The 13,466-nt window shown below is 33.0% G+C and overlaps 1 protein-coding gene across 17 annotated transcripts in view; it reads left to right on the top strand.

Moving 5' to 3' along the window:
- The window catches only part of LOC122716313 (sodium channel protein para), a 56,360-nt gene extending 47,740 nt beyond the window's left edge, over positions 1–8,620 (top strand). For all 17 annotated transcript variants that reach the window (XM_043939267.1, XM_043939272.1, XM_043939271.1 and 14 more), the window contains 6 exons: positions 2,624–2,746; positions 2,918–3,112; positions 3,198–3,443; positions 3,636–3,906; positions 5,165–5,469; positions 5,548–8,620. In XM_043939267.1, the coding sequence (XP_043795202.1) occupies positions 2,624–2,746; positions 2,918–3,112; positions 3,198–3,443; positions 3,636–3,906; positions 5,165–5,469; positions 5,548–6,330 (1,923 nt within the window). In that variant the 3' untranslated portion in view covers positions 6,331–8,620. The remainder of the gene's footprint in view (positions 1–2,623; positions 2,747–2,917; positions 3,113–3,197; positions 3,444–3,635; positions 3,907–5,164; positions 5,470–5,547) is intronic.
- Positions 8,621–13,466: the final 4,846 nt, after the last annotated feature.

The following is a 13,466-nucleotide window of genomic DNA, read 5'->3' as shown; positions in this document are numbered from 1 at the left end:
GGCGGCACCGTTTTTTTTTCTTTTTTCATCGCGAGACTCGACAATGAGGCCGATTGGAGTTTTATATTAAAAAAAAGAATTTTTTTTCTTTATTCTATTATTAATTAAAATATAATTATATATTAAATAATCAAAACATTAATGCATTAAATAATGGAACAACTCTTCGGTCTCGCCATGTCGAAGACTCGATTCCTTTTGCACGAGATCATAAGTAGGGCGATCGCGAATGCACTTGAGCTTAAAATTGCGAATGTACGGCACGTAGACTCGTTCTTTATTGAACAATTCTCTAAGAGATATGCACCTTAGAGGACACATATACGCTATTGTTCGTGAATTTAAAATCAACGAAAGTTTATTGCAAATTCGAAACAAGATCTTATTCACAATTTTCTATTTAATAATCTCTAAAACATTTAACATTTTATTCTATTTCATTCTATTATATATAATATAATTTAAGATAAAGATACAATTTAAAAAAAATTAAAAATTAATTCATTTTAAATCTATAATTTTTTTTTCAAATATATATTTAAAAATTATTATAAAATTATTATATGTAACGAATTAAAAAAATCCAAAGCCTGTCAAAGACTTCGCTTTTGATACATCAAACAACTTTTAAAACTACATGTATGTAATTGTCAAGTCCAACATTAATTTTTAATTCAAATCATATTTAATTAATAATTACAATTAAAAAAAAATCATAATTTACGATCCTCGGTGTATCTAGATTATTATCTCGATCAACGAGCCTGAAACGTGCCTCAACTTTACTAAAATACTGCTAAATATATTATATCTCAACATATTAAAACGCAAGCAACAACACACGTATTATACCAACATATATACATATATATACTTTAGTTTAGGATGAAAATTTAATAATTTACATATCTCATTACAGACATATGATTCTACATAACTGTAATACAAGGTCGCTGAGATACTGGGCGTAGAGTTACTGTCATGCCCACGCCCTGACACTATCTTATCCTACCTTTTTATACAGTAGTTTATAGCTACTATTTTTCAGCATACATCTCTATCTCTACGTATATAAATATATATTATATATAATATATATAACTGATACAAGTTGTACAAGATACAATTGTACAAGAATATTATATATCATATATATTATGTATATTATTTTGATCTTCTGTTAATTTTTTTTCTTTATTTCTGCATGGAATCGTTGCTTGCCGCTGACAAATGCTGAAAATTACGCACGACATGATTGCATCAGACAAGGAAAAGAATCTTTTTACTATGCTTATGCTTCTTACGCCACCTGCTGCTGCTTTATTTCTCGTGTATTCTGATTATGAAATTCTGGGCACACTTGTAAAATTTTGATCTTGAGACAACACATATTATGAGTACGCACCATACGTCACATCGATCAATGATCAGGCAAATCGATACTTTGTTACTTCTTAATTTTCTTATTCTGTTCGTTTCTATTAAATGTAAGTGAATCGTGAGTTTCGAGAACGCAGAGGCACTCCTTGTGTTTGCCATTTTCTTTTTTCTTTTTTGTTCGATTGAATCGTTTCTATTTATTTGAAGACTTTCTTGTGTTTAATTGATATATACATATATATCTTATTTCGAGAACGCAAAAAATCTTCCTTGTGTTCGCCATTTTTCTTTTTATTTTCATTTTTACTTTCTATTTTGTCCGTTTGTTTGGAAACTTGTGATTTCGATGTTTTATTGATACATATCTGTATGTTCGTGCGGTGTAATTGTACGAAATTGAACGTGGTAATTGGTGGAGTAAGTATGCAAGATTTACCTCGGTTTATTGTTCCATAAAAAATGAAAAATTGAATCATTTCGCATAAATTATTTAAAAATAAATGAGCCAAACGGATACTTCATCGTCTCTGTTTCCTGATTTGATCTTGTGTGAAAAATCGAATGAAATTAAGTAGAAATGTTGTATGCTTTTTTTTATAATTAAATATTTTATGGACTATAATTCTTGTAATAATCAAGGTAATAATAATCATTAGAATTAAAATTTGCAGAGATTTAATTGCTATTAATTCTTCATATTTCTTCATTATTTCATACTTTGAAGAAAAATTGTATTCTTTACATTCAAATATAATTCTTTTTACTTTATTATTTTTTATTCTTTCAACTAGTAAAGAAATTAAAAACAAAATTCTGGTATTTGTTTCAAATGTTTGAAATTTTTTTCAGTAAAAATAATGATTTAGAAAAGAGAAATTAAGAAAAATGAAATATTTCGTTTAGATTTAGAAAAATTATCAATGAACTTAAAATATATAAATATTTAATTTTTATTTTTTTTAGATTATCATCAACTTGATCTTAATTGACTTAATTTCACAATAATGATACAACATTCCTAATTCCTTTCACGTGATGTTTCACCGTTTTTTTATTTTATCGCAAAAGAAGATTCCAAAATTCAAATTGCACATATGATGAACCAGTAATACACGTAGGCGTAGATTATAGAAAACGCCTAGAAATGCATAGAAACGCATACTTAAGCACATAGACAGGCAGAATAAAAAAAAAATAATTAAAACATTTTTTAAATACTTTAACAATATACTTTGTCTAACAGGTAGTCGTCAACGCTTTGGTTCAAGCCATTCCATCCATTTTCAACGTGTTACTGGTGTGTCTTATCTTCTGGTTGATCTTCGCCATTATGGGTGTACAGCTTTTTGCCGGCAAATATTTTAAGGTATGTGTTTATATTATATTATACATCATATCTTTATTTTTAATCTCTGCAATTTTAATAACTTTGATTGAAATTTAAATTTTTTAACTAAATTATATTAATTCTTTAAAATAAAACAGAAGAATTTCTATATTTTTCTATTAAATTGACAATATCATTTTATTCTTACAGTGTGTAGATGCGAATAAAACAACACTCAGCCATGAAATCATTCCTGATCGAAACGCCTGTTTGGCTGAGAACTACACCTGGGAAAATTCTCCAATGAATTTTGACCACGTAGGAAAAGCTTATTTATGCTTGTTTCAAGTGGCTACGTTCAAAGGATGGATTCAGATCATGAACGATGCCATCGACTCTAGGGAGGTAAGTGTGTGTCAAAATTAAAGATTTGCCAATTGAAAAATCATCATATTTTTGTGGATTTTCTTTTTTTTTTTTTTGTTTGCAGCTCAACAAACAACCAATTCGTGAAACGAACATCTACATGTATTTCTATTTTGTATTCTTCATTATATTTGGATCGTTTTTTACCCTTAATCTATTCATTGGTGTGATCATCGATAACTTTAACGAACAAAAGAAAAAGGCAGGAGGTTCCCTCGAGATGTTCATGACAGAAGATCAGAAGAAATATTATAACGCTATGAAAAAGATGGGTAGCAAGAAACCACTTAAAGCCATTCCACGTCCAAGGGTACGTGCATATTGTCATTATTGCTCTATTAATTTCGTTTTCTCAAATCTTTGATTTAAAAATTTAAATTAGAAATTGATCTTAAATTTGAAAAATTTAAAATAATAAACAATTTATATATTTTTTCTATTCCTTACCTTTTTGCTTTTGCAATTTTATTTTAATATCAATTTTTTTTCCTTTATTTTCCAGTGGAGGCCGCAAGCAATAGTGTTTGAAATAGTGACAGACAAAAAGTTCGATATGATAATTATGTTGTTCATCGGATTGAACATGCTTACAATGACGTTGGACCATTATCAACAAACTCAGACTTTCAGCGATGTTCTGGACTATCTAAACATGATATTCATTGTGATATTCACCAGCGAGTGTCTCATGAAGATCTTTGCTCTACGTTACCACTATTTCAAGGAGCCATGGAATCTCTTTGATTTTGTTGTTGTTATATTGTCAATATTAGGTAATGTAATGTAATGATCAGTTCAGTCGTATGGCACAAGTGAAATTGATATATCAATGAAAAAGTGAATCCTGTTAGCTTTCTCACACTATCTTGTTAACCACACGACATATCTTATATATTTACACACACTCTCTCTCTCTTCTTTTTTTTTTTTTGATTAGGATGGAAATGAGCATGTACAATTTTTATTGCACGTAAAATTAGTATCTTTTTTAAACAAAAGATAAGCATACAGGATTAATATTTCACATGTGCCGCAACGACTGAGCAACTTCATTACGTTATGTAGCCTTACATTGATGTTATTTGTTGTCCTATCCTATTTTATCCTGGTTTCCATATTATGTGTTTCCTATGCCTTATGAATCTCGTCTTCTTGGAATTATAAACATGTGTCTAATCATCAAAAACAATATTATAGTATTATTTATTTACTTATATTATTTATTTATAAGTAATATATTAATATTGAAAATTTAAATTAATTCATCGAGTTTTTGTAACGATATAATGTTGTATTTCATTGGTTTTACACATGTTGATTGATGTAAAGACGATCATTAATCAAAAAGTCGGGTAAGAGGGGGTCTGTATTACAAAAATATCTTTTTTCAACATTAGTTTTTCTTAGAAAAAAGCAATTGATTAGTAGTGTGCTCAATTTCTAATACTTAAACACAAAAATCTATCAATACATTTTTTTCTCTAATACAGCACCACATAATGTGTAACGAGTGATCGAGCTTTAATCAACTTTCTGATTTTTCGATCAATTTAAATGCATGTTACATTTGATTTATAATCAAAGATACAGAAACAATTAGAGAACAGGAAATGATAATTCTTAGGATTGCGTGATGCATGTTTTTTTTAATCTTTTTAATCTAATCTTTTTTTTAAATATTAAATCATGCATCATACACTTTCAAATTTTTTTTTTTAAATATTTTCAAAAAGTTAAATGAAATAAAAAACACAATATTCATTCATTACAGAAAATCAATTAGAACTAAAAATGCATAATTTTTTATATGTTTTATCTTCGATGAATGAATTAAATTCTATAGAATAAATAATCTTGCGTGAAAAATCTTTTGCATGGATTTTCTAAAATATTCTTTAATTTAGATGGCACCAATTTACTTAGATCACATAACCTTACCTTAGACAGCACACATCCTTTCTTACTATCTATTAATAGTAAATTTATAAAACATTAAATTTATTCTAATAAATATGTACATATTCCCTTTAGGTCTGGTTCTCAGCGATATTATTGAGAAGTATTTCGTATCGCCAACATTGCTTCGTGTAGTAAGGGTGGCAAAAGTCGGTCGTGTGCTTCGACTCGTGAAAGGTGCCAAGGGTATTCGAACTCTTCTTTTCGCCTTGGCGATGTCGTTACCAGCTCTCTTCAATATTTGCCTATTACTGTTTTTGGTGATGTTTATCTTTGCAATTTTTGGAATGTCGTTCTTCATGCACGTGAAAGATAAAAGCGGACTGGATGATGTGTACAATTTTAAAACGTTTGGACAGTCGATGATATTGCTATTCCAGGTAATTAAACATTAAATCTTTTATATTCTATAAATTTTATCTAGATATATCTAAACGAAAATTCATAAATCTATTCAGATGTCAACGTCCGCTGGTTGGGACGGTGTTCTTGACGGTATAATAAACGAAGAGGACTGCCAGGAACCAAACAACGAGATAGGATATCCGGGCAATTGTGGTTCGTCTACGATCGGCATTGCCTATCTTCTCTCGTATTTGGTGATCAGCTTTTTAATCGTGATAAATATGTACATCGCCGTAATCTTGGAGAACTATTCTCAAGCGACCGAGGATGTGCAAGAAGGTTTGACGGATGATGATTATGATATGTATTACGAGATCTGGCAACAGTTTGATCCAGACGGAACACAGTACATCAGATACGATCAGTTATCCGATTTCTTGGACGTGCTCGAACCGCCATTGCAGATACACAAGCCGAACAAGTACAAGATCGTATCGATGGACATTCCTATATGCAAAGGAGATATGATGTTCTGCGTGGACATCTTGGATGCTCTCACCAAAGACTTCTTCGCGCGTAAGGGTAATCCGATTGAGGAGACAGCAGAGCTCGAGGTTCAAACGCGTCCAGGTGAAACTGGTTATGAACCGGTCTCTTCTACTTTGTGGCGTCAGCGTGAAGAATATTGCGCGCGTTTGATCCAGAACGCTTGGAGAAAACACAAACAACAGCGTCTAGGCGGACCCAGCGAAGAAAGCGATGACGCTGACACGGATCCACGGGTCAGACAAACCGCAGTCTTAGTCGAGAGTGACGGTTTTGTAACGAAAAATGGCCACAGAGTTGTCATCCATAGCCGATCGCCGAGCGTAACTTCGAGAACCGCGGACGTCTGATCGGCGTCCATAATGTCTCCAGCACCGCCACCGTCGTAGCAAGCGCCACCACGAACCACAAATTGGCGGCGTCCGTGCGACGATCGCTCCATCTGCAGCATCGCCGATTAACAGCTATAGAATTACCGACAGACGCGTCAATTTCACGTAGCGTCTGCAGTGCTGATACTGCTCGCAAGGAGCAGCGGCCTCACGGACCTCGCGCGCGCTCTCCATCGACAGCCTTATAGTTGTATAAAAAATAAAAGAAAGAAAAAAACCAAAAAAAAAAAAAAAAACAAATAAAAAAATACATTCCTCCAACGAGTTGCCTTTAATCTACTGTAAACGCTACGATCGTTGGGAAAGACACGTCGCTAGCTGATGAATACACGAGCGAGGATTAGGATACACGAGACATGTGTTTGTTTATCTTGAACGAGTTAAAAACGGGGCGCAAATAATAAGATGATAGAGAGAAACATAAAGTTGTTGATATCATCAATCGTCCCTGCTCGTTATTGAATTTGGTTCGGCTCTCGTTCCGTGGTGCAAGAGGAATTCATGGAATCGTAATTGAAAAATAAGATTTGACTATGAAACGAAGATACGGATAGACATACGAAGAGGAATCGAAGGACAAGAACTTTAACAGGAAAGAACACATATAAAGAATATAATGATAGTCGGTGTATAGAGAAAAGTGTATTTGACTCTGTACAACGTAATCTTCGAGTCGACTTCCCCCCCTTTAAAAATAAACCAGGGCTCGAAGGTTAACGTTGCTACGCGCTCAGTATTCCTGCCTTCGATGGACTTCGTTACGGTACTTCTTACCGTTCTTTCTTTTTTTTTTTTTAGAAATCGTACGATGACGATGACGATCCGCGCCGGCTGCGTTAGCTGCACGCATACTCGAGACGCAATGAAATGAAAAATCTTTTCACATGACCGACAATGAAATGAAGATCTACGGTGGGATAGTTGATATTGCCGCGTTTGCAAAAAGAAAAAAAAAAAAAGAGAAAGAGAGAGAAATGAGCGATCGTTTCTCTAAAAGAAAACTTATCGGTAGAGCTGATTCATAAAATTCTATCCGCGTATATTGGATTTTTTACACGGTTTTGACAGCGACTCGCCAATTCGCTGACAAACACAACATAAACGAAAAGAAGTTAAAAAATATATAGAAATGTAATAAAAAAATCAATGTTGATTCGCTGCGGTCGAGGTTCGTGGGTGACATTTGTTCATTTATTTGTTATTCTGGTCATCGTACTGTGGTGTATAATAAATACGAGAAAGTTTTTTGAACTTAAAACTGAAAAAAAGGAAAAAGAGAAAAATGACGGAGAAAACGAAGACATTGATGAAGATGCTGATCATAACTGACGATAATAGTGAGGATGATCATAGAATGATTAAGATAACGATTATAAATCATGATGATGATGGTGAATAAGAATGTTAATAATGTGAAATGTACGCGTAGTTTACTACAATTTGCTCGGCTTGAACAAATTTTGCGCAGTACGATGCGCAAAAATCCAAATGCGCGGCTTTGTTTTATCGGACCCTTTATTTCTCTGTTCCTCTTATCTATTTTTATATTTAAATATCAATCATCAATGATCTATCATTTGATTTATATATTATTATTAACGATCTGATAATTTTACAGCAATATATTTATTTAAGAAATCGAAAAATTGCTTTTATAAAGAATTAGGAAGAAATACGATTGTGATAACTCATTTGATAAAACAGATTTAAATTTTTAGCTAAATCTTTCTTGGTAAAAAATTCTTTCTTGGAAAAAAATTTTTTTTTCAATATTTATAATTAATAATTAGTTTTCTTGCCAAAAGGAACAGAGAAGAAAAAGGAATGGCAAATACAAATTTCGCAATCATCATCAGCTAGATATTTACACATTTGCAAAAACTTACACAGACACAATCTTACACGACGTAGTGATGCGCTTTGGAATAAATGAATATACATAATAGTGTAACGTTATTCGAATAATTGTAATCGACAACCGTGCGCCCGTAAACCCGTCTCGCAGTAAAACGCGTAGTCTAATCATTAAAATGAGTAAAACGAAGTATAAAATACCGCATGTTTAAATAATGTGGAAAAATGAAAGATTAACTCGGTTGATAATGTAGAACTGGACACAACTATTTTTAACTCATTTTTGAATTATATTTCTATCAAAATTTAACTCAATTGTTAAAGTAATAAATAAAAAGTTGTAAAAATAATTAATGAATAATAATAATGGGATAGAATAATAACGGGATAAATTCGAAATTTAAAAAAGTGTTTTAGATACGATACGATAATTTTTGCTTAAAATAATTTTTTTAATATTTCAATATAAAAAAATCATTTACATTTCAGACAAAATTTAAAATTAAAAATTCATTAACATTTTTAATTCTCTATTATAAAATCTGAGTGAAAAAGTTGTGTCATTCTACTTAGTTTAATAATAGATGCCAAAATGACACGTTAAGTTTTCAACAAAAATTGTTAAGATTTCAAATGATTATTTTGCTGTTTGTTGTTTAAAATATTTAGTACACAGTTTCTGTTGAATTATCAAACGTGATTTATCTCTATATGAGAACAAACAATGCAAAAACGCCCAAAAAGTACGTTGTACCATTTCCATTCGTGATTCGAGAAGATGCACGTAAGAATAATAACGATTACTGATAAATTGACAAAATAACTACACATTTTCTTTCATTATGAATCACGAAACAAATATTTAAAAAAATTTCGATATATATTCTAAACGATTAAAAAAAAAAAAAAAAAAAAAAAAGAAAAAAAAATCGATGCTTCATAGAAGAAAGGAATCGTTCGAGTTCCCAGCTCGATTTCGAACGGGTTTACGTGCTTAATAATTTCGTGAAGGATCGCGTGCCTGTTTCATAAATAATACAATCTTGTCTTTCAGATGACATGGTAGGATTGTATTACGATCGAGTAAAATTATTTCGATATATATCGAATAAAATTTTCAATAATCGTAAACATGGCACTCGATTTTATCACAAGTCAATAACCTCAATCGCATCGTTCTCGTGCAACATAAGAAATCATAGGTATAGTGAAGTGAATCGAGGAACGCGTTGCAAGTGATATGCACACGGAGATAAACGAGAATTCGTTGGAACGCGTCTGTCTATAATGACGGCAATGCACAGTTCATTTTGCCGTACAAAGTACAGATTAATGCATATTATACATATAGGTACTTACACGAACGAAAGTTATCTCGGGCTAGCACGCAACGAGCGTGCGGTGGTGAGGCAACACAGAGGACAACATGAACTAATGTGTGTGCGTGTGTGTGTTAACGCGGATTGCGCAATCGTTATTTTTCTACGTTTACATCCGCGTTCTGAAATGGAATAGAAAGAAACGATGGGAAAAGGAACGAGGAACGCACCTTGTTACTCGTGTGTTTTACCGGAAACAGGTGTCGTGTTAGCGAGGGCGGAAACGCTATAATAAACGAAGCTAGAATCGTTCTCGCTGGTCGAAAACGGACGTGGCAAAAAACTCGCAGCTCGCTCGAAGATTGTATTTGGAATATATAGCAGAAGCGACGACGAGAACATAACAAAAATGATGGTTATGAATGTTACGTGAGCCGGGAACGGTGTAAATTTATTACACATAAGTTGAAAATGAGATTAGGCAAAATACAGATATGCAATTAGGTACAGAATAATGCGAGAAATAATGAGAAAATATGGAAAAGATAAAAAGAAAAACAAATGTTCATTATTTTAAGCTACGAAGGCTCAAGAGGGTGAGAATCATTGTAAATTACTCGTACAAATAATTCACACACTATCGGTGTCGAGTCCGCTTTGTCAAAGTATTTTAGAAAAGCCTGTCCGATATTAATGTCCTCGTACCTTTTCTACGTATATTATAATTGCATTTCACGATTCTCGTCGCGGGCCATTCGATGATCTTTTCGTGAGTACGCTTCAAAGTATACGCATGCGCGTGACTGCGTCCTCGCGACTCGTTCGTTCGGAAGAGATCGTCGTTCTTCGTTTCTTCCGAGATTCGACTTTCTTATACTCTGAATCTCTCTTTAAAATGATTCTGAATTCCAATAATATATCCGCATTATCATCAATTACAATCAGATCCATCACGCCACTTATTATCTCAATAATTTTCTGCAACGAAAAAGCAGGGATATGGATTATGCCTAAAAAAAGTATTGTGTGATGCGTTCCTGTTTGCATATATTATATTTGACGAGAATCTTCGAATTTTTTTCTAGCCGCACGTTATTCAAATATTGTTTTGTAGAGATCAAAATAATCACGATAATACTCGAAATATACGATCATGATATAACATAATATAATCTAATATACGAAGCACGACGAACGACGATGATGACGAAACGAAACGAATAGAGGCACGAGATCGATCGACGACGATTCATTTAACTCGTCGATCCTTCTTCTATCGAAGTACGACGTATCTGATGGTCCGTCCGGCTCACTGTCTAATTACTCAGATACCCCCTCTCGCCCCTTTTTATGTTTCGAACCTCTCCCGTGCTGTAATATGTGCAAATAATTCGATAATAATCAAATGGTTTGTACGCAAATAATATACATATATATTTTCGATACTACTTTGTCGAATGGGCAACCGCGAACTTCTAGAAGCAATAAAACTCTCGAGACACACGACAAACGCTAGATTAAAAAAAAAAAATATGTAAACAGGGCGTAACGAACGAAACGAAATGCAATCGTGCAGAAAGTGTTCCAAAACACATTGGCCTCTTTTTAACGATAATTGATTTTGCGAATCATATAAAAATCGTTCTTCCCTGAGAGGCATCGAATGAATATCGTTTCTTCTTCTTCTTTTTCTTCTACTTCTTCTTTTTCTACTTCTTCTTTTTCTTCTTCTTTTTCTTCTTTTTTTTCTTCTTTATCCATAGTTTCTTTATCCATTTTTATTGTGAACGTGATGACTGCTCGGATTTTTCGTGATCGAATGTTCGATTGAATCGCAACTTCCCCAATTTTCAGTCGCGTTTACCGATTGTTGGTAAACTTGGTAACATTCGATCCGCTTAATCTACGGTCGTTAAGGGAAAGGAAAGTATAAAGAGATTAGAAATTCCAATTTCCGCGTCTCGAAGGGTTGCTTGGAAATTCGTTTGTGCGTAATGCTCGGGACAAAAAAGCTCGGGAACGGTAAAAAATGTTCGATCGGCCAAAAAAATTTGTTATGGCTGCGAAAAGAAACAAGGGGGAGGGGGGTGGAAGAGTATGCGTGGTGTGCTTCATTAATTTTCGTTTTACCAGAAACAAAAAAAANTATATATATATATATATATATATATATATATACATACATATAGGGCTTTCCTTCGTTAAGCGAGGTAAGACGAGATTTAAACGTACTTTCTCCGTGGACGATACTGCCGTTACGCATTGTATAAAGAAGAAATGAAACTAAGTTAACTAATCGTAAATGCACGAAATTTTCTTAAACGGATAGCGAACAAAAATAAAAAAGGGCTTTGTAGTGTCTCGAAACTCTCGAAACTTATTAACCTAAACGTCAGATAATAAAACGATGAAATACACAAAAGCTATATAAAGAAGATACGAAATAAAAATTCTAGAGTTGGGTTAAATAAAAGAAGATTTAAAAAAAATACAGAGAATAATCGAGTAAAGTGTCAAGCTATGGAGCCTGTCGGCCAGTATAATGAACAAGCAACTGCCATGGGTCAACAAGCTAGATAGACGAAATGTGCTAAGAAACCAAAAAAAAAAAAAATCCAATTTTAACGAGCTAGCTGTCGAAAAAAAACATTACGCGCGAAGGATCGTCCATTCAAATGCGTGCTCCGTGCTTGTGCGCGCATGCGCGGACGTGTGCCGCGACGGCGCGCATGCGCAAATGCGTGTCGTGAATACGCACGAGCAAGCAGAGAGAGACATCGAGACAGAGTGCGTGCGAAAGAACGTGTATGTGTGAAAAATAGAAAGAGAGAGAGAGAGAGAGAGAGAGAGAGAGAGAGAGAGAGAATGAGGGAAAGAATGAACGAGAGCGCGAGAGAGGGAGAGCGAGAAAGCGAGAAGAGAGCGAAAGAGAGAGAAAATGAGGGAGAGAAAGAGAGAATATAGAAGAGCTCCTCCGTTGAATGACATTCATTATTATTAAACAAAATAAAAATATGGATTATTTGCACAATATTATAAATAATTACTATGTTTACTACGATTATTAAATTAAAGAGCAAGTAATAAAAGGAATAAAAAAACTGTTGTTAAATAATTAATACGAAAGAGGGAATATATGAATAAAATAAATAACGAAACGATTTAGCTGAAGATCGATATCGGATTTAAGCAAAAAAATAAATAAATAAATAAATAAATACAAACATAAAAATAAAAGAAAAAAGAGAAGAAAAATAGGGAAAAGACGAAGTTAAGGAAGTGACGAGAATAAATATGATCAAGACGAAGGAAGGATGGAGGAGGAAACGATTCGTTTGTTATCGATTAGTTAACGATCATCCTTACATTACATTATTGTAATTATATAAAGTAAACGATTATTACCGTAATAGTTACAATTAACAAGTTGTTACCGCTTTGTTATACATAATATAATTAATATACTAAGATTAAAAGAAAAAAAAAAGAAAAAAAGAAAAGTAAGCGAATGCATCGTTGATTCGTCCTTTACTTATGTAGGTAACTAAATAACGATTTGACTCTATTATTGTTTTTAATGTCTTCACCGTATTCCTTCGTTTGCTACCCGATTTCGTTTCGTTGTCGAAAAAATGAAGAAAAAAAAAAGATTCGGTTTTGTCGGCTTACCTCGCCCGGCCACAATATACACACGTTTTACAGAGATATTTTCAATAAACGAAAAAGCTTAACACTCATACGGTTGTTGTCCTTGTCATCATTTGACCCTGCAATCATGGACTGTCTGCTATTTCTACAGGCTATTTCAATTCATATCCTTGAGAGTTTCACGGTTTTAACTCTTCCAATTTACCATCAAAATATTGTTCGAAATTAATTGTGATATTTTATAAAAGCTCATAATAATTCATAATCTCTATA

Source organism: Apis laboriosa, unplaced genomic scaffold, assembly GCF_014066325.1.
Source record: "Apis laboriosa isolate Shangri-la unplaced genomic scaffold, ASM1406632v1 scaffold43_cov150, whole genome shotgun sequence".
In the NCBI taxonomy this organism is placed as follows: Eukaryota; Metazoa; Arthropoda; class Insecta; order Hymenoptera; family Apidae; genus Apis; species Apis laboriosa.
This window is presented reverse-complemented; position numbering and strand designations above follow the sequence as displayed.